This window comes from Anguilla rostrata, chromosome 3, assembly GCF_018555375.3.
Source record: "Anguilla rostrata isolate EN2019 chromosome 3, ASM1855537v3, whole genome shotgun sequence".
Taxonomy (NCBI): Eukaryota; Metazoa; Chordata; class Actinopteri; order Anguilliformes; family Anguillidae; genus Anguilla; species Anguilla rostrata.
Window position 1 is genome coordinate 18,127,331 of NC_057935.1, and position 23,476 is coordinate 18,150,806.

The 23,476-nt window shown below is 41.1% G+C and overlaps 2 protein-coding genes across 4 annotated transcripts in view; one reads left to right on the forward strand and one right to left on the reverse strand.

Moving 5' to 3' along the window:
• Positions 1-894: 894 nt before the first annotated feature.
• On the forward strand, positions 895-17,760 carry LOC135250386 (signal transducer and activator of transcription 1-like). The gene is made up of 24 exons (XM_064326611.1): positions 895-1,329; positions 2,418-2,545; positions 3,481-3,625; positions 4,077-4,172; positions 4,457-4,546; positions 4,764-4,842; positions 5,355-5,446; positions 5,678-5,829; positions 6,209-6,367; positions 8,001-8,093; positions 8,239-8,298; positions 8,413-8,442; positions 8,532-8,622; positions 9,152-9,193; positions 9,762-9,845; positions 9,933-10,031; positions 12,164-12,299; positions 12,792-12,847; positions 13,265-13,356; positions 13,563-13,702; positions 14,889-15,077; positions 15,523-15,598; positions 15,894-16,002; positions 17,200-17,760. Exons 2-24 carry the CDS (start codon positions 2,418-2,420, stop codon positions 17,221-17,223), a joined length of 2,262 nt encoding a protein of 753 aa, XP_064182681.1. The 5' UTR covers positions 895-1,329; the 3' UTR covers positions 17,224-17,760.
• A 2-nt stretch (positions 17,761-17,762) lies between these two features.
• Positions 17,763-23,476, reverse strand: part of LOC135250387 (glutaminase kidney isoform, mitochondrial-like) — a 32,562-nt gene continuing 26,848 nt past the window's right edge. For all 3 annotated transcript variants that reach the window (XM_064326614.1, XM_064326612.1, XM_064326617.1), the window contains 4 exons: positions 22,174-22,235; positions 21,386-21,462; positions 20,310-20,373; positions 17,763-20,089 (listed from right to left, as the gene is read on the reverse strand). In XM_064326614.1, coding sequence (XP_064182684.1) covers positions 19,942-20,089; positions 20,310-20,373; positions 21,386-21,462; positions 22,174-22,235 — 351 coding nt within the window. In that variant the 3' untranslated portion in view covers positions 17,763-19,941. The remainder of the gene's footprint in view (positions 20,090-20,309; positions 20,374-21,385; positions 21,463-22,173; positions 22,236-23,476) is intronic.

Below are 23,476 nucleotides of genomic sequence, written 5' to 3' on the forward strand. Positions count from 1 at the left end.
CCCCCAGCCCAGTGCCCTCACATTTATTTCTATATGATTATTTCTATTGTTTTGGTAACTTCCCAATGCCCCACCCACCCAACACTGAGCTTCTCATATGTAAGTGTACCTATTACAAAATATATACTGCAAAAGGATTTGAAATTCCCTCTACTCTTACTGTGGGGAGTAACAAATTTAGAAATAACTGTTGTAATTTTACATTCTTTTAATACAAAACCTCATGTGATACCATCAGCTGCTTATAAATATATTGTATATGTCTGAAATAATAATTTTCTCTGGTTGTGAATTTTTCATTAGCTCAATGATTTCATTTAGTTTGATTTAATTCAGCAACATTGTAAATTCAGTCTTCCTGCTGCAAACATTAAACCTTTAGTACCATTTTGCATTCTATTTAATGTGACACATAGCAAAATATTAAGATATAATGTTTATTTCTTCTTGGATAAAACATTAGCTCTCAGATGCCCATGCATAATTGGTATCTGTTTAGTCAAATGCAGCATATGTAGGCCATAATTCCATGGATGTTGTTGCAGGAATACCTGCACTAGTACATTTTTGCTGTGACTTACACTAACATAATCTCGTAAATGTATTTATTCATTTATACATACATAGTAAATGACCCACATGTACAGCCAGTGTAAAGTTTTAGAAGCAGAAGCCGTACGTTCCAATAAGATAAAGAAGGAAACTGAAACTCAAGAACTCCCAAATAAGTTTCGTTTTTTCAATTTTTTTTTTTCGTTCCATTTCTTTTAAATTTGTAGCGTGTTTTCTCGGAAAGCACGTGGTCAGCATTACGCTCCTCCCTCGGTTCCTCCACCCCCCTCCGAATTCATGTTGTATAATAGCTCAATATAGCACCAATGAACAAATCTTATGAACAAATCTTAACCGCTGATAGGACTAGGAGAAACGTTGCTCATATAAATTGGTTATGATGCTTACATACCACTTTTTCTGCGGTTTGTTACAGTGTCTCATAGTACTGTATTGTGCTCCAAGCAAAATGTAATATCCGTGCATTTTTTTTTCAATAAAACTATGGATTAGCATGCAGGCGCAGTTTGATATAAATGGAAGGGAGAACCTGCTCTCTGACTTGAAACAATCCTGACATCTGATTGGACGAAACGTACGTCAGCCTTACTATTTTCTACTAACCGTATTCTATATCAAATTATAGCCGCACTATACAAAATCGAGCACTTGTAACTTCCGAATTCAGTTAGTGGAGGTGGGAAGACATATCCTGTTATTAGCTACGTATATGAAACCGACAGTTTTACCTGTCCACTGAAATTGCCTATTTTAAAGGTAGGTAAAGCACCACTGCTACAGTTTGTACTATTGCATTTCCTAATTACAAGACCTTTTGGTTTGGGATCATGTCACATGCATGACTGTTTATACATTTAGACAAGTGTGTTGCATTACAAATGCTCAACAGCATTTTACTTTCATACAGAAATTTGACAATATACCTGAAATATAAGGATGTATATGCCACTCATTTCCCTGTCCTTTAATTTATTTTGCTTATTTTTTCTTTTTATTTTTCTTTTTTGTATGGTTTCACACTAAAGTTATTAATCCATTAGTTTTTCATGACAAGTGCCAAGGTCCAGAACGTATGCGTATCCCTTTAGAACTGGCATAGTAGTAGGCTGCAAAAATTGGTGTAAGTAGCTTTAAATCGCGTATTCTCAAAATTTTATTTTTCTGTCCTGGAAACGAAACTGTGGGAAATGCAGTTGTAGGCTACTAATATACGTCATGTTGTATTTATTTATTTATTTATTTACATTTAAGTGATGATAGCTTCCTTTAATTTTGTCCGTGCTGTGTCATTTAACATTATTAGATCATTTTGCAATTAAGTTTCAGTCTTTTGTCATTTGGTATAAATAAGTAAAGTTGCAGTATTATAAAACTACCAACTTATATCTCCGTATACGTCTATTATATGTGAACCATGAAAGCGTTTTTAACGCTAGGCTGCCTAAGTTCCGAAAGAATCACCAACGCGGTTTTACTTTTGCCTAATTATGTACGAATCCGGAAAGTGTTATTTTTTGCTTATTTTTGGGGGTAAAAATGTTGCGTTTCGTGAAGATCGGTTGTCATGTATTTTCTCAATTGTAAATAACATATAAAAAATATATGTCAATTTTGTTATTTTTGTTCTCCGTTATACCCTATGTGTTATGCCGTATATATGTGCTTGGAACTTGCTTCGAAATAATATTACGTCAACGAAAATGCTTTAAAAAAATTTCTGCTGTGAGCTTCTTGCATTATTATTTGCACAATAAACAAGTGGAAGCCGAAATGTAGCCGCGTCTGTGACAGTACTCAGACGGCACTAACATGTTATCGTGTTTACCTTAACCCTGCTCGAGTAGATGGCCCAGTGGTACCGGTTGCAGCAGCTTGAGTCTAAATACCTGGAGCAGGTGGGTCAACTTTACGATGACACCTTTCCCATGGAGATCCGTCAGTATCTGAGTCAATGGATTGAGAGCCATGACTGGTGAGCGCTTAGAAGTGGCCGTAGGAGATTCAGCATTATGACATCACATTTCTATATATCACACCACACTACATAGCTTTTTAGCACAACATTACGATACACAATTACCATACAGCATTATAGCATAATATTACCATTCAGCATTACATAATAACATTACCATATAAGACTACACAGCATTACCATGAAGCTTACTTTTTTAACTGCATTACCACATCACTATCAGCCTATACAGCATTACTGCCCAGTATGTCTTTATATTATTACAAATCACTAAATATTACTGTACGGCATTACTATACAGCACAGCCATGCCAAATTACTGGACAGCACTGACCTACATTATTATTACACTGCAATAGGACAAATCCAAATTAAAAGCATTACCATATGCTCTAGCTGTACAACTCCAGTACCGTGAGGCTACAGGATTTTGTTTTAGCGAGGGATTTATCCAGCATGATGAAACTAATGATTTCTTCTTTGCAAATTTAAGTGAAATGTGTGTTCTAAGTGCTAGTGGTTCAGAAAGAGCTGCTTCTTCTAGACTGCAGCTCTTTAGCATGGGAGTTGAGTAGTCCTGCAAACTGATATCGCTGTATTGTTCTTAAAATTTAACACAACCTATATTTATTGCTGTACAGTTATTTTCTGATGATACTTGGAGGATTATTTTCTGATGATTCAATACTGTACGCTGCTTTTATAAAGAAACATACATACGTTATGGAGTTAAAGTGGTGTTTTTAGTGGGGATTGCAAGCGTGTGAAAGTGAAAGTAAAGTCGCTGGATTGAATTTATCTGGATATTTGTTTTTTGTGCAAGACATTACACAAGCGTTCAGCTATTCTCTTTCTTCTGCTATTTTTGGGGAGGGGACACAAATTAATTTAGCTCAATTTTTTGGACCTGTCGCTCTCCCGATGTCTTGCAGGGAGCTCGCAGCCACCAATGTCTCCCTGGCAACTGTGCGATTCCATGACCTCTTGGCCCAGTTGGATGATCAGTACAGTAGATTTGCCCTGGAGAACAATTTTCTGATGCAGCACAATATCCGCAAGATAAAACGAAACCTGCAGGTAAGCCAGCCTGTAGGTAAGCCACCCTGTAGCAAAAGCTGGCCAAACACTAGCACTGGTTTATTTTGTGCATAAGCCAAGATGAAGCCCTTATATTTTTACATACACACTTGATGTGAATTTAGATTACATACTTTGCTAAGGCATGCGTAAGGATACCACACTGCACTGCCACCCCTTGTGATGATTTAGTGCTATCTACCATTGGAAAATGAAACAGGGAGATTTGTAATTTAAAGGAATTTGAACCACCAGAAAAGTAGGAAGTCTACTTGCAGTTTATGCAGTTTCCAGGAGAGTGAGTAAGAGTCTGAAAGAGAGAGAGAGAGAGAATGAGAGAGTGAGAGAGAAAAAAGAGAGAGAAAGAGAGAGAGAGCTCTCAGGCTCTGTAGTACATTGTGCAGTTCGAGAGCACTTCTGAACCTCTGCTGACTGTACTGGATCTGTACAGGACAACTTCCAGGAGGACCCAGTGCACATGGCAATGATCATCTGTAGCTTCCTTCGGGAGGAGCAGAAGATTCTAACGGCGGCTGAACAAACAGAGGTGCCTGGACTTGTATAGTGCATGTGACAGTGCGTCAGTGTTTTTGTTTTTACACGCCCAGATTGGCACATGCATGTTGTGCTATACGTGCTATATTAACGAATGGCTGGATTGATTTAAGATACCTAATTTTAATTTGTGTCACATTGTTCCGACAGTTCCTTGATGCTTTCGATTTGGGCAGTTGCATAACAAACTAATTTCATGCAAACTATGTGTTGACATATTCAACAATCCTGAAGCAAATGCTGCTTTATTTCTTAGCCTTCCTCTGTCGTTGCCAGGATAAAGTTGGAAATGCACAAACCAATGTAGTTGTGGGGAAACACAAGGAACTGGACCACAAAGTGAGAGATATAAAGAACAAAGTTCAGGTAAAGAGTAGCTCCGTCACTTGTTTAAAAGTACCCGACAAATTCCACAAACAATGACAGAAAGAATGGGCAAATTGAAAAGGCTGGACTGGAACCCTGTCTAAAACCTGACCACAACTGTTCGATACGTTCTCTCATCGCTGTGGACTGAGCATGGATCTTATATCTAGATGTCTTTGCATCAATGTGTACCTGACTGCTTTATTCACATGTCTAGGAGATTGAACAGAAGATTAAATCCCTGGAAGATCTGCAGGATGAGCATGACTTTAAGTACAAAACACTGCAGAGTCGAGGTAAGGGTACGGAAGTGTCTCCTCTGTAAAATGTAAATTCAGTTTTACAAAATCAAGTAGTACTTAAAAATAGAGTAAGCTGTCATTATTTAATTAACAAAGAGAATAAAACAGTTAAACTCAAAAATTTAAGACCAGGGAATAGTTTACTGTACTTGAACGGTTACCCTACTCAAATCGCAAAAGGTAATCAGTTTCCTCAAACCATTTTTGAACTTTTTTGTAATACACTGTGCCAAAGCCATTTCTATGGACTCACCAAAAGTGTATCCTGTAACAAGCTTATGGGTCTTTGACAAAACAGTAGTTTGTACGAAAAAAGTTATATGTTAAATTTACTCATGTGGACTCAATGCATCAGTGAAAAACAGTCCTCTCAGAATTTATTGTACTTTGAATTAATTTGATAGAAGTGGAGTATTAATGTGATTAGCAAGCTTCAGAGCTCAGCACTGTCCAGTGTTCATGGAGTTTCAATGTAAGAGTAATACAGCCATTGTCTCACTTGGCAGAACATGAAGTGAATGGCACGAACCAGAGGGAGATCAAACGTGAGGAGATGCTCATTCGGGAGATGTTCATTAAACTAAACATGAAGAGAGAGGTATTATTATTATTATTATTAGGGAGTTACATAGAATTTAACATTGAAGAACAGCATGAAGATTTGGCTTAGCATGCTAAAAACATGATTTGCATAAGATAAAGATAGACCCAGAAGAACCACAGGTAAAAATTCTCATTTTTTTTTTTTTTTCTTAAACCATATTTTTTTGTACGTGACCCACTCTGTGATGTGATCTTAATAAGATGTCCTGATTGGGCTGCTGTGTAGGAGGTGGTGAGGCAAATGGCGGACGCCCTCAACATGGTGGAACAGGTAGAGTACACACTGATCTCCGAGGAGCTGCCTGAATGGAAACGGCGCCACCAGATCGCCTGCATCGGGGGATCACCAAATGCCTGCCTGGACCAGCTGCAGACTTGGTGAGTGACCAGGAGGTGGCGGCATTTCACACATTCACCATTTCCTGAATCTAGAATCCTTTAGATTTTAAAGACCTTGTGCCAACAAAAGGGCCCCCAAAAGACCAGCACTTCCTGTAGTGGGGCGTGTAAGAACATTCTCGCTTTCAGGATAAAATGTGCCATTTATGTGCTCAGCTAAATATAATACTTAATATCATAATATTTGTTTTCAAATCAAAATATAACTATTCAAAAATGATTTTATTGCACAATTGAGTGAGAATTTTTTTCCTTCACCTCAGTTAACATATTAGGATATATGTCTGTGCAGCTGAAGTGACCTTCAGTGTGTTGAGGGGCATTTCCATAGGGCTGAAGCATTCCTCCTGTCCCGCAGGTTCACCTCTGTGGCTGAGAGCCTGCAGCAGGTTCGACAGCAGCTGAAGAAGCTGCTGGAACTGGAGCAGAAGTACACATACGAGAACGACCCCGTCACACAGAAGAAGAGTTTCCTGCAGGACCGCACGCTTTCGCTGTTCCGCAGCCTCATCCTCAAGTGAGCAGGCGGAGTACCACACCAGGGCACCCCTTTCTCCCTTATTTCGCTTTTTGTGCCAGTGAAGCAGTTGGTAAAATGGTAAATGGACTGCATTTATATAGCGCTTTTATCCAAAGCGCTTTACAATTGATGCCTCTCATTCGCCAGAACAGTTAGGGGTTAGGTGTCTTGCTCAAGGACACTTCGACATGCCCAGGGCGGGGTTTGAACCGGCAACCCTCCGATTGCCAGACAATCGGTCTTACCTCCTGAGCTATGTCGCCCCAGTTTAAATATAATAATAATAATAATCGCTTTATTTGTATAGCACTTTTCAATACAGGTAACAAAGTGCTTCACAATAGTAAATACAAAACACAGAAACAAATAAAAATGATAAAATAAAATAAATAAATAAATAAATAAAAAATCACCCAATAAATGCTTTATTATAAAAATATGTCTTGTGAAATAAAATGGGGACCTGACTCTGCAAGCCTGATATTTTCTGGCAGAGTGTTCCAAAGTCTAGGGGCTCTGGCAGAAAAGGCCCTGTCACCTTTGGTTTTCAGCCTTGACTTTGGAATGGCTAGCAACGCCTTACCTGAGGATCTCAGTCTGCATCCTGGCTCATAGGGGCATGAAAGATCAGAAATATAGGGAGGGGCCATCCCATGCCTGGCCTTAAAAGTAATTAAAAGAATTTTAAAATCAATCCTAATATAAACTGGCAGCCAATGCAAGGATGCTAAGACAGGGGTGATATGATCACATTTTTTGGATTGAGTTAAGAGCTGTGCTGCAGCATTTTGAACTAACTGTAGGAGGTGGATTGATTTCTGACTGGTATACAGGGAGTTACAATAGTCGAGGCGGGAGAAAATAAAAGCATGGATGAGTTTCTCCAGAACTGGGGCAGAGATGAAGGACCTAACCTTGGCTATATTTCTCAAATGATAAAAATATGACTGAACTACTTTTTTTACATGGGGTTTGAAACACAAGTCCTGATCAAAAATTACACCAAGATGTCTGGCTGCAGACTTAACATAGATTGCTAGTTCTCCTAGGTTTGCCAAGATTTGATTTCTGTTTGTGGGGGAACCAAGTACAATGACGTCAGTTTTTGTATGGTTTAGTTGGAGAATGTTGTCTGACAAGTTATGATCAACTGTGTCGAAGGTCCAACAGAACTAAGATGGCGCATTCACCAGCGTCTTCAGCCAACAGCAGGTCATTAAAGACTTTGAGCAGCGCAGTCTCAGTACTGTGGAGGGATCGAAAGCCAGATTGGAATATTTCAAATATGTTGTTGTCACTACTAGATGTGAGCTGGCACTTGAACGTCTGCTCCAGAATGTGATGCCACCATTGGAGATGCAGTAAGGCTTATCCTTAACCGTTTTCCAGTAATGTGCGGCCTAACCCAAAATGAAGGAGAGTCTCTCTCTGCTCCTTTTTCATTCTTTCAAACTAAACTGAACATCTTTCTAGCCCAAATGTTTTGGGCATCTGTGAAAGAAAAAAATAAATAAAAAGAGAAGGAACTTTACATTCTGTACATCTAAGAAGTCAATGATACAGTTTAGGCCCTTGAAATCCATTGTCATCGGCGTGTTTGATTGTGACTAGCTTATTGTTTCTGTTTCAGCTCCTTCGTGGTGGAGAGGCAGCCCTGCATGCCTACACACCCACATAGACCCCTAGTGTTGAAGACCGGTGTGCAATTCACAGTCAAACTCAGGTCGGTCCTCCTCCATGTTTCCGTCCCTTTGGGATGTATCATCCTTTGCATGTTTTGCCCCCTAAAATGTTTTATGATATGTAATGCATATGTAATGCACTCTCATGAGCATTTGATCATTCTGCCTTTTATATTTCCCTTCTAGGCTGCTGGTGAAGCTCCAGGAGTTTAATTATCAACTGAAAGTAAAAGTCGTATTTGACAAGTAAGTTATCTGAGCAATCGTTTCGTTTGGGCCCTGAACTAGGACTGCATCCATCACTGCTATGCATGATAATGTGGACTGCTAGCTATATTCTCTAACATGCCTCTTTCTTAGGGATGTCACAGAGAGGAACACACTGAAGGGGTATGTAGCATTTTTGAGAAGTTAACTTTCATTACTTAAAATAGTACTCGTGCGTATGTTCGTTATAAAGGCAGTGTTCTCCATTCTAGGTTTCGTAAGTTCAACATTTTGGGCACCAATACCAAAGTCATGAACATGGAGGAGTCCAATGGAAGCTTGGCTGCAGAATTCCGTCATCTGGTATGAGGAAGAGCTCACTGTTCTGTCAAAAACGGGGGGTGGGGGGGGGGGGGGGGAATCAGACCACAATCAAGTTTTGAAGACATGAAAATTGAAAATTTTGTTTAACATTCATATATAATTTGGCCCAATTTTAGAGTGTGCATTTGAAAAGTCTTGTTTACAGTGGCATTTGTTTATTTCTTTACGATCTTGGGATGGACTAAGCAAAAGTCAGATGGCTTTTTTACATTGACATTCCAAAAGATGTTCTTTTCTTATGTTTTTTAAATCTTTTTTTTTTTTTAATTAAGCATACAATTTACAAGCTTGTTCCCAGTTGTATGGTAACTTTGGTAACTTTCAGTATACTGGTGTCTGCAGCCCATTAACTCACAGAATGGTTAATCATACTTAGTTATATTAGATGAGATAGAGTAACTTAAGTGGAATTTTATAATAGTGTAAATATGGTCACTGCCTGTATGAAAAGTTCCTGTTTTGTTCTCTCATTTATTTGAAATTTTCATACCATCTTCTCTCAATGCAGCAACTGAAAGAGCAGAAAGCTGCTGGTAACAGAACAAACGAGGTGAGGAATTAACATTACCTTTGTGGTTTATTTTTTATTTTGCACAAGAACAAAATTTAAAAGCTGTAAACATAAATGTGAACTTAGGAGAAAACAAAGATGTGTAGGGGAAGTAAACAAGCCCAAAGGGGCTTGTACAAGGTACTTTCCATTGAAGAAATGAACTTACTATACAATTATCACAGACAAAATAAATGTCAACATAAATAAGAAAAAAGAGAACTGATGAAGGGGTGATACATTGAAAAAGTGGATAAAAGAGAGGGAATTGATTCAGATAGGAAGTTGATAGGTTATTGTGACAGGAAATGAATTTTGGCCAATTAAAAAATATATATATTTAATTTTTTCAGATGCTGTGGCAAGCAATTCCAAATATAAGGTCCTCTATGTGAAATTGCATATTGGAAGTCTAAAAAAATATAATATATAATATAATATAATGAATATAAAATATTTCTTTAAATGAAAAAATGAATTGGCAGATTTTAAAGTTTTAGGCAGTGTTCCATCACTTCAAGGATTCTGAGTAATGGAGTTTCTCTAAACCCTTGGACACTTGTTTCAGGGACCATTAATTGTGACTGAGGAACTGCACTCCATCAGCTTTGAGACACAGCTTTGTCAGCCAGATCTTGTCATTGACCTGGAGGTAAGGGTAACTTCCAGTATGAACGCTGGTGATAATGAGCTGGCCTTGTGACCCACCAACCTGGTTTAATCTCACCTGTCCTTGCAGGTCAGCTCGCTCCCCCTGGTGGTCATCTCCAATGTCAGCCAGCTGCCCAGCGGATGGGCCTCAGTCATGTGGTACAACATGCTGTGCAGTGAGCCTAAGGTACGAACAGTTGATTATAGCATCTACACTAGCACACATCCATGTTAACACACAGAAACATACATACATAAAATCTGATTCATCTGAACCAATTCTAGGGGCCTGAGGAGCTGGTTGTTCTTGAGGGCTTTCTGTTGGTAGCAGTGTGGGTCAGCCTGATTAAAATTTACCCAGAATTTCAATGTTCTTTTTTTAATTGTCAGCTGGAGATTGAAGTGGCCTAATTCTCCATGCATGCATTATTTGGGGAATTTCTACAGACATAGTAATATATAATAAATATAATATAATTAATTGTGCAAACACGCCTGACACAGGCCACGAAATGGCTTTCTTTGGGGCCCTCCAGCATGAGACAGGAGAAGTTAGTTCAAAACAGTCACATTATTCCATGAGGTTGGCAAGATGTACAGCCAAGTGAGCAGATCTCAAAACTGTCATGAAGAGAAGCTCCTGATGATGGGTGGGGATGGCAGATTTAACCTGTGCGCAGTGATTGACTCAACTACGCCAGGTGCAGCCACTCCTGTTCCTGGGTCCAATTAGCCTGGCCAATTATCTATTATTAACCAATATCCAATTGGCCAGGTCTAATTAGCTTGACCCAGGGCAAGGTGTTGGCTGCTTAAACCAGCCATCCCACACACTACCCCCAACGCCAAACTGAGGCCAGTGAAAAATCCCTGGCGAAGCCTACTCCCCCCCACCCCCCACCCCCACACTCCCACAAGCTAAAGACAAACAAAAAGACCTCCAAACACGTAAAATTAAAAAAGTCAGGGTGGGTGGCCCGGTCAACAGTCCATTTCAGATGCGGTGACCCTCCTTGTACGACAAGGCAGCCCTTCTTCCTCCTCACCTCCTGGAGCACGGGAAGTCCTGGGCTGCTTGGCTGGTGGTGGAGGGTCACACGGCTTGGCTGTTCCAGGGCTGTGGTGGGGTGCTGGGCTGGTGGGCTGGTGACTGCCTTGTGGTGCTGGGGCCCAGGAACCCTCGTGACTGTGGTGGCCGCCAGTCGCTCTGCTGGCAGGCGCGCAGGTTATCCCTCATAGGTGCGGCAACCAACCAGGCAAAACAAAGAACGAAAAACAACCCAACGGACGAGAAAGGAAGCAAACGGCGCGCGTCCGCTCGTGCGCCTGCCCGTGGCTGACCGCCTTACGGCCAAGTCCACTGTCACGGCGCGACCACCTCGTAAGCACCCCCGTTCGCTGACCTGCCTCCTCGGCCAGGTGCAGCTCCTCAGTCCCAGCGAGGATTGCCTCCTTCCACCGTGGTCATCTTCCGCTCCCATTCTTGGCCCGGAGGATACGCCCGAAGCCCTGTCGGGAACACCTCAGCGCCCGTTGCCTTGGTGCTTCTGCCTGGGCCTCTGTGCCTCTTGCTGTGCCGGAGAGCCCCACGTGGGCCCTGTGGCAAAGAACGCTGCCACAGGCCACCGAAGTGGCTTTCTTGGGGCCCTCCAGCACAGACCGAACAGGAAGAGATGTTAAAACAAAAGCATACATTTATTCCATGAGGGTTTGGCAAGATGTTACAGCCAAGTGAGCAGATCTCAAACACTGTCATGACAGAGAAGCTCCTGATGTGGGTGGGGATGGCAGATTTAACCTGTGCGCAGTGATTACCTCACTACGCACAGGTGCAGCCACTCCTGTTCCTGGGTCCAATTAGCCTGGCCAATTATCTAATTATTAACCAATTATCCAATTGGCCAGGTCTAATTAGCTTGACCCAGGGCAGGTGTGGCTGCTTAAACCAGCCATCCCCACACCACAATAATGTAATGTAATATAATATAATATAATATAATATAATATAATATAATATAATATAATATAATATAATATTTTTGCAAAACTATAATTTTTCGATTTCATTTTCATCTCATAGTTTTTGTTTTGTAATGGAGGGCCCCATATTTCACCCCATAGAGGATGGCCTAGATAATGCAGCCGAATATTTTAATGTTGAAACTCCCTGAAGCATTGATCACCAGACCCAAGTAAGGGAAGCTGGTGGTGTGCTCCAGGGTGTTAGCTCCTAGGGTGTAGTGGTACCTGTTTCTCTGCAATGTGGCTTTTTTATGGAAGATTATAACTCTGGTCTCTCTCTCTCTCTTCGTGGGACAGAACCTGTCCTTTTTCCTGAACCCTCCACCAGCCCGCTGGAGCCAGCTCTCAGAGGTCCTGAGCTGGCAGTTCTCCTCTGTTACCAAGCGTGGGCTGAACGCTGAGCAGCTAAGCATGCTGGGGGACAAGCTTCTGGGTGAGTCTGGGAGATGATCCACAGCGTGGTTGGTGCAGTCTTACGGCCAGTACAAGGCTAACTCACAGACATTTAAGCTACATAATTTAATGTCAGGAAAATACCTTCATGCAATGTTAGTTTAGGCGGACATTACTTGTTTTTTTTATTTAAACTTTGTTAGAAATGAAGAAGGGACCACCATTAATAAAGTTCCAGTTTGGCAAAATTACATTTTACACATTGCCATAGCCACAGAAACGCATTGTATTGCACCTTGTGTTCTCATAAGTTAAATAATCATGATGGTGCAACTTCAGTTGAATACATACTGTCCTGTAATGGCAGATATAGTGACACAGTAGTCACCATGCAATCCGTTGCTGCTGTTTTAGTTATTAGTCTTTTGGAAAATGTGGCTCGCAAACCCACATGAATCACATTCAAATGTGAGAGGCTGCGGGGATTTTCCCTGTCTACACTGGTTTTAAACAGTCTGGTTCTGACCCACAGGTCGGGAGGCAGCCGGAAACCCTGATGGTCTCATCCCCTGGACCAAGTTCTGCAAGGTGTGTGGCTATCCAGCCTACATGGAGAACCGTGCTTTAAAAAGAAGTTTAATAGAGAGGACACAACTGGAGTAAAACATACTGTTGCTTTCAGTTTGTTTCCCGATTGTATTTTAGCATAAAACGAGGCATTAAAAGAAGCACTTCTCTAAATAATGAAGGCTTTAAGGGACTGTGGTCTGCCGTGCTGTGAAAAAGTATTTTCCCTCTTCCTGATTTTCTGTTATTGCATATTTGTCACACTGAATGGTTTCAGATCTTTAGACAAAATGTAATATTAGACAAAGGGAAAGTGAGTCAACACAAAACACATTATACACTTATTATTTCATTTATTTAATGAAAGAAGTTAGCAAACACCCATATCGTCCATGTGATATTTGATGTGAAGTGACAGTTTGTTTTTTGGATCCTTAGAATTCCAATGAGAAGAATCTGGCCTTCTGGCTCTGGATTGAAGGAATCCTAGATCTCATCAAGAGGCACCTACTGTCACTATGGAATGATGGGTGAGGTGACCAATAGTGGACAGACAGCGAGGCCAAGGCACCACAACTACTTCCTGCTGAACCACGGCCAGATTTTGTCAAAAACACACAAAAATGAGGCAAAATAATATCTTAACTTCTTGGGCCTCTCCCCTTCTTTGTTTGTTTTTTTTTTTCTCTACCTGCCGTCTCCTCCTTTCTTCCTCCCTCTTTTCTCTGCGCTTCAGGTGCATCATGGGATTTGTGAGCAAGGAAAAGGAGAGGGCCCTCCTAAACGGCAGGAGCCCCGGTACCTTCCTGCTGCGGTTCAGCGAGAGCAGCCGAGAGGGAGCCATCACCTTCACCTGGGTGGAGAGCTGCCCTAACGGTGAGATCCAGGGGTGGGATCAGGTGACTGAAGATTGGGCGTGGCCGTGCAGTTCTCCTGATGTATGTTTTTTTTTTTTTTTTAGTTACAGTGCCTTCCAGGTGAAACTATAGAAGCTGATTGTTGGTGCTCAATGGCGTGTAGATTGAGATATTAAAAAGATGATATCAGGCCTTTCTAATGTGTCAGAATAGGTAGCCTGTTCGCTTTGCACCGCTACATTCATGCGAAGACTAACAGTCAAAATAATGGACAACTGGACCTGCCCAGAATTTTAATAGATGACTGTGCCTTCTGGGATGTTAATAGCTTAATTAACTCAGGAAGCACACCTTTGTGAAAGTGTTTCTTTTATTTTGGCAGTTACCTGTAGGTTATATTTGCATTTAAAATAAAATTAATTTCTCAAAGTGCAAAACTGGCCTGTGATTGTAAGTGTGAGATGGTAGCTTGTATTTGTTTTAGTTTGTTTCATAACTTTTTAACATCCTTAAAAAGATGTGTAACATATTTGTATGGAAGCTGTACTTTTATTTTGAACATAACCAAAGTCACATTATGGGAGTATTACTGTATTAAATATTTCTGTACTCCTGCATATATTATTTTTCAACTTTGCAGTGCTAATTTGAATTAATAAAACTTATAATAAAAAAAAAACTTTAATAAAACTAATTCAAATGAAAGGAAATTTAATTGAATGACATTTCAGTGCTTAATGTATTTATTTTATCACTTTAAACAATGTTCAGTATCAGTAACATATGCTACAACGTCTTTGTCTAAATTTAACACCATTGAAATAGTATTTTGGTTTGTACTGCAGAGGTTGTGTTAACTTACTTTCATTTAGAAATTCAACAAAACATGTACACAAGGGGTGTCCAATCTTTTGCATACCATTGTACGTTTTCAGAACACTATTAACATCTAAGGTAGTATTTTAAATGGTATTAACAATGTTTACAGAGGTAAGCATATTTTAAGCTGACAGTGACATGAATAAAGCTTTCATATTTTATAAATTTTTTATGTCATTTAACTAAATTCAGATTTCTGTTATTCCTATTTAAATTCTGTACTCTATAAGTGTTTTATTCAAATTCCAATCCCAATCCATGAATTGAATTGAAATGAATTCCTGAGTTGTGAAGTGAACCCAGGGCTGGTGTGTGTTTGCATGCAGATGAGTCCCAGGTTCACGCGGTGGAACCCTACACAAAGAGGGAGCTGGCTGCCGTCTCCTTTCCTGACATCATCCGCAACTACAAGGTCATGGCCGCTGAGAATATTCCGGAGAATCCTCTGCGCTTCCTCTTCCCTGACATCCCTAAAGATAGTGCCTTTGGGAAATACTACAGCCGCCCACCAGAGAGTAAGCTCCGTTGGTTCTGCCTTCCTGCACCTGTAACCATTAGCTCCATCTACTCTAATCTGGTGTGACATTACCTGTAACTGTTAGCTTTACCTATGTTCACCTGATGTGATATTACCTTTAAAACTATTCGCTCCACCATCTCTCATCTGGAGTGCTATTTCCAGCAACTGTTAGTTATGCTTACCCTTATTAGCATTTAGGAAAGCAGTTTCGAGTATCAATGGTTTTTCTTACAAGAAACTGTCAGGTAAAATTCACCAAGCACATTGTGGAGAGGCAAGGTTAGCATTCATCACATGCTACAGAGAGACAAAGCTAACATTCATCACAACACATGTTATACAATGCTCGTATTCATCACTAACATTAAGGAAAGAAGCAAAGCAAGCATTCACCACTTATGAATGAATTATGGAAAACATTTTTTGGTTCATTTCTTCAGCATCTGAGCCAATGGAGGTGGAGGATCCAAGCGGGCATGGCTACATTAAGACGGAGCTGATCTCTGTGTCTGAAGTGTAAGTCATGTTTGCACACTACTCATCATATTTTAGGCTTTCTCTGATCTAAGAGGTGTCTCTTATTTAACTCATTGGTTTGGTGCAGTGCACTCTCTCTGTCTCACACACATACATGCAGGTAATACCTGTCCTACATATACTGTATGCCCAGAAATATCAGTGCACAACTTTGACAGTGTACCTATCTTTAGTCAGCAGCCTCGCTGTAACAACTTCTTACTGCTTGCAGGTTAAAGTGCATTTTCTTTGGGTGGATGGACACTCGATGTTTATGTTTACGGTATGTTTTCAGTCCTCCTTCTAGACTTCAGGACTCCATCCTGCCCATGTCCACAGAAATGTTTGGGCAGGTGTACGGAGAGGTCTCGCGAATCATGAGCCCGGCGGAAATTGACACCGTGGTACGTGCAGCCCCACTATCCACAGAGCAGCGCCACAGCTTTTTTTCTGCCTAGTAACAACAGTCTAAAAACTGTACCTATACACTGCACGGCCTGTTTCTAATATGCGTTACACATAGATGTTTCCATATACCATGCAACCCACTTATAAGTTCATCAGATGTCAGAATAGCCTACATTCGGTGATGAAAAGGGAATCGTTTATAGTCAAATGCTCTTTAATTTTCAACCTACAAAGAAATGGGTTTAAAAGTGCCCATGGGCACTGCAATATTTCAATAATCCCAACCTCATTTTGTGAGCAAGACATCCCCAACCACAAAAACAATGTGGCTTTGCTAAAAAAGCAAGGGCTTCTGCATGGTGCAGCGCCTTCCCTCCCTTTATTTCCCTCTGTTGCTGCTAGCGACCACTCCTGGTTGCCGCAGAACAGATGCATGATGGATCGGTAAGTAGGCCTAACAATTAAATAGCTTTCAAACTTAGATATGTTGAATCAAAGCCGTTTTTATCCGGGCGTACTGGCCAAGGTTTTAGACTGCTGTGAGGTCTAATGTTAGTGTACAGGAGCTCCGTGTTACAACATTATTACACAGCAGTTTTAACTATATGATGGCAAAGCCTAACTTACGTAGCTTTCTTTTGTGCTGCCTGGTAGTCTAATGTTACTGCGCGAGACAACCTACTCTAACCTAGCAACAAGGAATGGTTTACATATGACGTATCTTACAGATATGAGTATTAGTGAGCGCAGGATACGTGCCCACCCTGTCCTTATCTGCTGAGGCCTCGATAATTTGCTAGTGTTTATTACTATTTAATGGTTATAATTGGGTTAAAAACCCTAAAGAAACATTAACACGACAATCAGTTGTCACTTCTGGGGAACATAACCACAATTTTAATCCAGTTTCCTGGACCTTTAACGGAGGGAGGTAAAACACTGCCTGGCCTTTCTGACCTTACTGTCCAGCTCTGCTGCTGGGTTTGCAGATATAGCAGCTGCTGTCTCTAGTACATCCCAGTGGTCAATCCTCCTCGGCACTCCCTTGTGTCATTAGTACAGGCCATTCGTGCGGAGTCTCCCTCAGATTAATAGGGCACAGAGGCACCTTGGTCTTTACCCCCTCAGAGCCTCTCTCAGATTGACTGGCTCTTCATCCTTAGGTTCCTTACATCTCAATGTTTTCTCCACAGATGTGCAATTCATTTTCAACCTAATTGGACTCTGTCAAACTGATCCGAAGGCTGGTGAAATTTTCCACCTGTCAGCGAAGGAAATATCTTCAGAAGATGAGTGCTATCCACACCATTTGTATAGGCTTATGATTAGTTTTACTGAAAAAATACATTTGACCGAATATCAACTGCAGTTCAGAATGAGAAACTAATAATAATAATGTGTATTTTTATATATTGCAATGGCACAATATATTGCAGTATATTTTGCTTTAGATTTTGCATTAGATAAGAAAAATACATTGCTGTGAAATATTTCCAATATGTCCATATTTACAGGGCATACATTCCTTAAAGGGTGGTATGAAACTGCATGCGATATGAAATTTTTGTATGCATGCATGTAATAAGATTGACACATTACTCTGAATCAATGTTTATTTATCGCTTTGGATGACAGAAATACTTAATGGTTATATCCTTTAAGACTTTTGCAGCTCTGCCATTTATAATGTTCAGTCTGTTTTTTTGTTTTTGTTTTGCAAAACCCATAAAGAAAAAAAAAAACAAATACCCCAATATGTCGTGAAAGCATTGCTTTATTTGACATTGTTCACAAATATAAATATTTCCATTACCTGCACTAATGCACACTTGTAACTATCTCAGTATAACTGAGAAAAAAAAAACATAAAAGGAATACATTCAGCGCTGTGAAAAATCTGCACCTTCCAGCACATGGTACTGATCTGAACCTACTCCCAGCACATGGTACACATCTGAACCTACTCCCAGCACATGGTACACATCTGAACCTACTCCCAGCACAAGGTACTGATCTGAACCTACTCCCAGCACATGGAACAGATCTGAACCTACTCCCAGCACGAGGTACAGCTCTGAACCTACTCCCAGCACAAGGTACAGATCTGAACCTACTCCCAGCACGAGGTACAGATCTGAACCTACTCCCAGCACAAGGTACTGATCTGAACCTACTCCCAGCACATGGAACAGATCTGAACCTACTCCCAGCACAAGGTACTGATCTGAACCTACTCCCAGCACAAGGTACTGATCTGAACCTACTCCCAGCACATGGAACAGATCTGAACCTACTCCCAGCAAAAAGTACAGGAGTCCACCCCCTGGACAGTGTGGCTGTTGCTGCTCAGAATTATACACAGCAGTTTATGTGAGCTGATCCGTAACTCTGCCAAACACAGACAGGCTCTTTTCCATTTTATTTTCAATTTGACGTTATCCCACTGTACAACAAAGCTCTCATGACTTATACTTTCATAGATGTAGACACCTACACACACTCGCATGCACATACACGCGTGCACACACACTCGCACACACACGCACACAACATTCACTGAGGGAAGGTGCAGAATTTACAGGCATGCATCATGTTAAGTATGTGCGTGTTCACATCTTCTGTACAGTAACAATCAATGTGCTTTTCCCAATGACGAAGTGCTCCAGCCATCATTGGACAATGGATGTCTCTACTGTAAACATCACTAATGACATTTAAGGGCTCCAGCTTAGTTATAATATGGGGGAAATAAGTTGGTCTGTTCTGTAACAGATTTAGGTTTTAGGGGGTAAGGTCAAGCCTTCACGAATGTGTTCCAGGAACCAGATCATTTAAAAGAAGGAGGGAACACTGGCCTAGTTACCACCAAGCTTGTGCCAGTTTGTACCTGCATCTCCCGGCGTCGCAGCGATTAGAATAAATAGCTGTCCAGCCAGTTGCATGCACTTCCCACACATTTGCAGCAGAGTAACATTGCGCAGTCCTTTGAAATGATGATAAGGAGAAAACTGGAGAACAAAGATTAACTTGAGACCAGTAACAAAATGCTAAGATGGTCACGTCACATAATTTCAGCCTCTGAACAAATAGTCATTTGGACAAGTTATTTTTAAAGCACACCCTTCAAGCATTTTATAAGCAGCTATTTCCACACACACACTATATATATATATATATACACACACATACAGTGGGGACCAAAAGTTTGAGGACACTTCCAAGAACTGATAATACAATTATGCTACTCCATTATACTTCTTATTCATGAGTACATTTTTAAAATATACTTCAAAGAAAGTGCAGGTGTGTTAGTAATTGGTGTGTCCCACCAGCTAACGCAACACCTCATCTTCAGTTTCATCCCAATTTCATTTAATTCATTTCTTCATTTTTTCATCTCATTTTTCTTTTCATTTCATTTTATTCAACTGCTACAACAGATATTTGATTGTGTTCATGACTGTGTTCAAACTTCCCTTGTTCTCAATAATGTATTCTCGAAAAAGAACTGTAATTATAGTATCATAATTGCACTGTTCCTTGGTAAATAATGAAAACAATCAGTTCTTGGTAGTGTCGTCAGACTTTTGGTAACCATTGTGCGTATAATATATATATTATAATAATTTAATACAGAATTACACATTCAGAAGAAAATAAAGAAATTGAACACTTGTTGCAGAAGTTCCATATTCTACACAGTGCAACAAAGAGAATTTACTCCAACGCCACACAAGAAGAGAGCACAGTTTAGGACACCAGAGAAACCAAAGGTCAAGGAACTGAAAAGAACTTTAAAAGTGTAGGTTTTTTTTTTTGGTCTCCAAAGAAACAACACTATCGTACAAAGTCAACATCACCGTAGGAAGACAGGAACTGTGACGCAGTCTGACTGATTACCAGCAAAGGTGTTCTTTTTTTCTCCACGATGAATTCTACAGCAGGCTCTCCAGGTTTTTCTCTGCGGTCTCCTTGTTGCTGCTGCTGTCCTGGGGGCTGTACTTGTTGTGGTGGTCCTGCAGGATGGTCACCACGTCATGGTGGCCGAAGTGCACGGCCTCGTCCATCGGAGTATTGCCCCACCTGGAGAGGGGTGGAGCCAGCGTAAGGTGGAGGTTTCTCACCTTAAGCCAATGCACTCAGCGGCAGTTTTTAATAAAGAAGTTAAGGACTAAATAATTATCAATGAACAATTAGCACAAGCATATACAAAAGTCCTACCAGTGTGTTCACTACATAGGCAAAATAAGTCATATGATGCCCGCACACACGCGCACTCACACAGAATAATATATCTGCTTACCTGTCCCTGGGAACTGGGTTGACCTTGCAGGCCTCCAGTAGGAAACGTACCACTTCTGCATGTCCTAGAAGCGAAGAAGAAAGAAAAGGTATGAACACTAGCATAAGCACGCACACGCACACGCACACGCACACGCACACACACACACACACACACACGCATTAAAAAAATCACTCATAGGCTCTGCTGCTCCAAACATGGCACAGGTGGCGTCAGTGGAAGAGACGGTAAATCCAGACATCAGAAACGAGTCTCCTCCTCCAACAGGAATTTGACGGCAGGGCTGTCCTGATTGCCCCGATAGCACTGCCCACGGCCCGCAGTCATGCGGCTCAGTTCTGCCATGGGCGGTGAAGGTGCGTTCATCTGGCACGAATGCTGTGAACCCTGTGCAGTGGGTCAGCACGAGCATCGGTAATGCACAGCTATGTAAACACCTCTGAAAATGCTGAATGCCTCACAAAGGGCAGAGCTGGACAAAAGCAAACAGGCCAAAGTGAGTGCATAGCCTCATCCACTCACCCCCCTCCCTTAGAACAGCTGCTGGCTCCAATGAGCACCTTAATGTCTCACTGTGTCTCCCCCACAGTGACTATAGGCAAGATGGCTGTCAGCAACTGCTCTGATCTTTTTAAAGGAACCTCTGGGTGCCTCAAATAGAAGATCAAAAGCTCCTAAAAAAGAAGACCCCAGATCTGCTTTCTCTGTGGCCTCTTTTTTAAACTACTGATCCTACCTGATTGGTGTATGCATCTAAGATTACCTGCTTGTTTATCTCTGCATGTAAAATTAAGCACAGCATCAAAAGCAGGGGTCTCAAACCAGAAGTCCTGGAGAGCAGCCGTCCCTGCGCTTCGTTTGTGGTTTCCTTTTGATCGGTAGCCAATTAAGGCCTTGAGAACAAGATGGGTTCTTAAGTCAATCAATGACTTACAGGAAATGAATCTTTGATGCTGAAACACACTGCAAACTAGCAAACTCTGAGGATTTCCAGGACAGGGTTCTGACACCCTTGATCTACTTCAGTATTGACAGCTCAGTATTTATTCACCATTAATAAAGACACCATGCAGTACCTTCTGCGGCTGCAACATGAAGAGCAGTCCTGGAGTCATAGTCCCTCTGTTCCATATCCATGGAGGAGAGAGCAAACCTGTGGACCACAGCACAGGCCTCATCAATTTCTGCTGCTCGAATGATCCAAAAGTGCACAGGGTTTTACTTTAGCTATGCATTTTTTAGCCCATCCCATTGGAACATCTCTATGCTTTCCTACAGCTGTTGCTCTGTAGAGATTACCAGCAAAACTGCTGCATGCGTATGTGTTCATTTAAACTATTACTAAGTAGTTGATTTGGAACCTGCAGGAAATCCAATGACCCTGCATGTTTTTCATGTTTAATTTCTTAAGTTATTAAACTTCACGATGTACTCTTCAAAGGAGACAAGGCACAAACCTTGATGTCTCTGTCAAATTCACACAAAACTGACTCTTTGATAGAATGCATCCAGCTAATACAGAATAAAATTCAGAAGACATATTCCTCAGGTCTATAGGCATGGTTTCTTCTTCAAAGTCTATCTTTGACTTTCTTCAGCTTTATAAATAAAAGTGTTATTTACAGGACTGTTTTCTGTCTCCGTGGCCCATGTGGGTGGCACACAATCCCAGTGAGTGTGTACAAGTAAACTGCTTGTGCGCTGGACCCTGTACATGTGCGCGCATGTGTGTGTGTAAATATAGTTCTTGAATGCTTCCCCCTGTGTGTGTGTGTGTTTATGTGTATCGGTTATTGTCAATATAGTGCTTGTGCCTTTACCTATACATGTGTGTGTATGTTAATGTAGCGCTTATGCGCTTTACCTCCTTAGAGCAGATACATCTCCAGTGTAGGCAGCAAACAAGAGGTTGATGACTGACTTGACCTGTAGGGAGACAGAAGGGCTGATGTTGTGAACAGTGACCCCCCCCCCCAAAGGCAAACACACACACATACACGACGCATTGTCACTGAGGGCTGTGTTTCCGTGGACACCCCCCCCTCCCTCCCGCTGTAGGCACCCTGTATTGGTGGGACCTGTTGTGGCCTTTAGTACTTTTAAAATGTGCTAATTTCCCCAAGTGCTTATACAGTAGATTGCTGATCCAACCCATCAATAAGAGCTCCGCTTTTGTCACAGCCACTGCCCACCAATATTTGTTGTTTATTTTTAAACTGAGGAGTGAGGCCACTCTTTAAATTAACACATTTGTTCACTGACTGGCGAAGGACAACACCCCGGTGCTTTTATTATTTCTGTATCATAGAAGTAACTGCAAAATGACTGTATGTGAATCCACCAAACACCCCTGGTGGGAAATTTCTGTTGAGACATTTTCTGGGTCTGGTATTTTTACACAGGCGGAAAACACACCTGCTTCCTCTTGACCTGATCTGGGCCTTGGGGTGGGTGTGGTTGAGGTATGAACCTACAACTTGATTTGGCCGACATCAGTGTCTCAAACCTTGGTCCAGGAGAGCCACAATGCCTGCTGGATTTTGCTTTCACCTTAAAATCAGCACCCAGCTCAGACCCAAGTAACCAGGTGAGGTGAGTTAATGGTGTTATCAACTGCTCTAATAGATTATTGATGAATATTATTTTTAAAGCATAGCACAAAGGCAGTGAGATAAAGCTATACCTATTGCTGTCATATTGTGCCTCATGGCCTGGAATGGAGTTTTTGGCCATCAACAATGTGGTTGGGACTTCCATAACTGGCTTTGTAAGTTGTTTTGGGCAAAGTCATCTGCCAGATGACAAAATCACAAATTTCTCTACTTGATGAACATGCCAATATACATATTAAAAAGACTTTACCCACACACAAATTCATTGCTCCTTTTACCTGCACTAGTTGGTCATTGTATACATTACATAATATTCGACATCTTCTGAGTATCATTCACTTTTTGCTTTAATGGCAGAGGTGGTAGCAAGGCAATTTATAAAAATGTGCATTAGCTGCATCACAATACAGAATCCCACACTGAACAATCAGTGGGAGAAGTTGCTATGGAAAATTCAACTAACTGTAAGGTCATTCCAAAAATGGTCAATACTTGCAATTAACTATCTGCAATTAATCTATATTTGAAAACAATTGAATCCTTTCTCTTACAAGG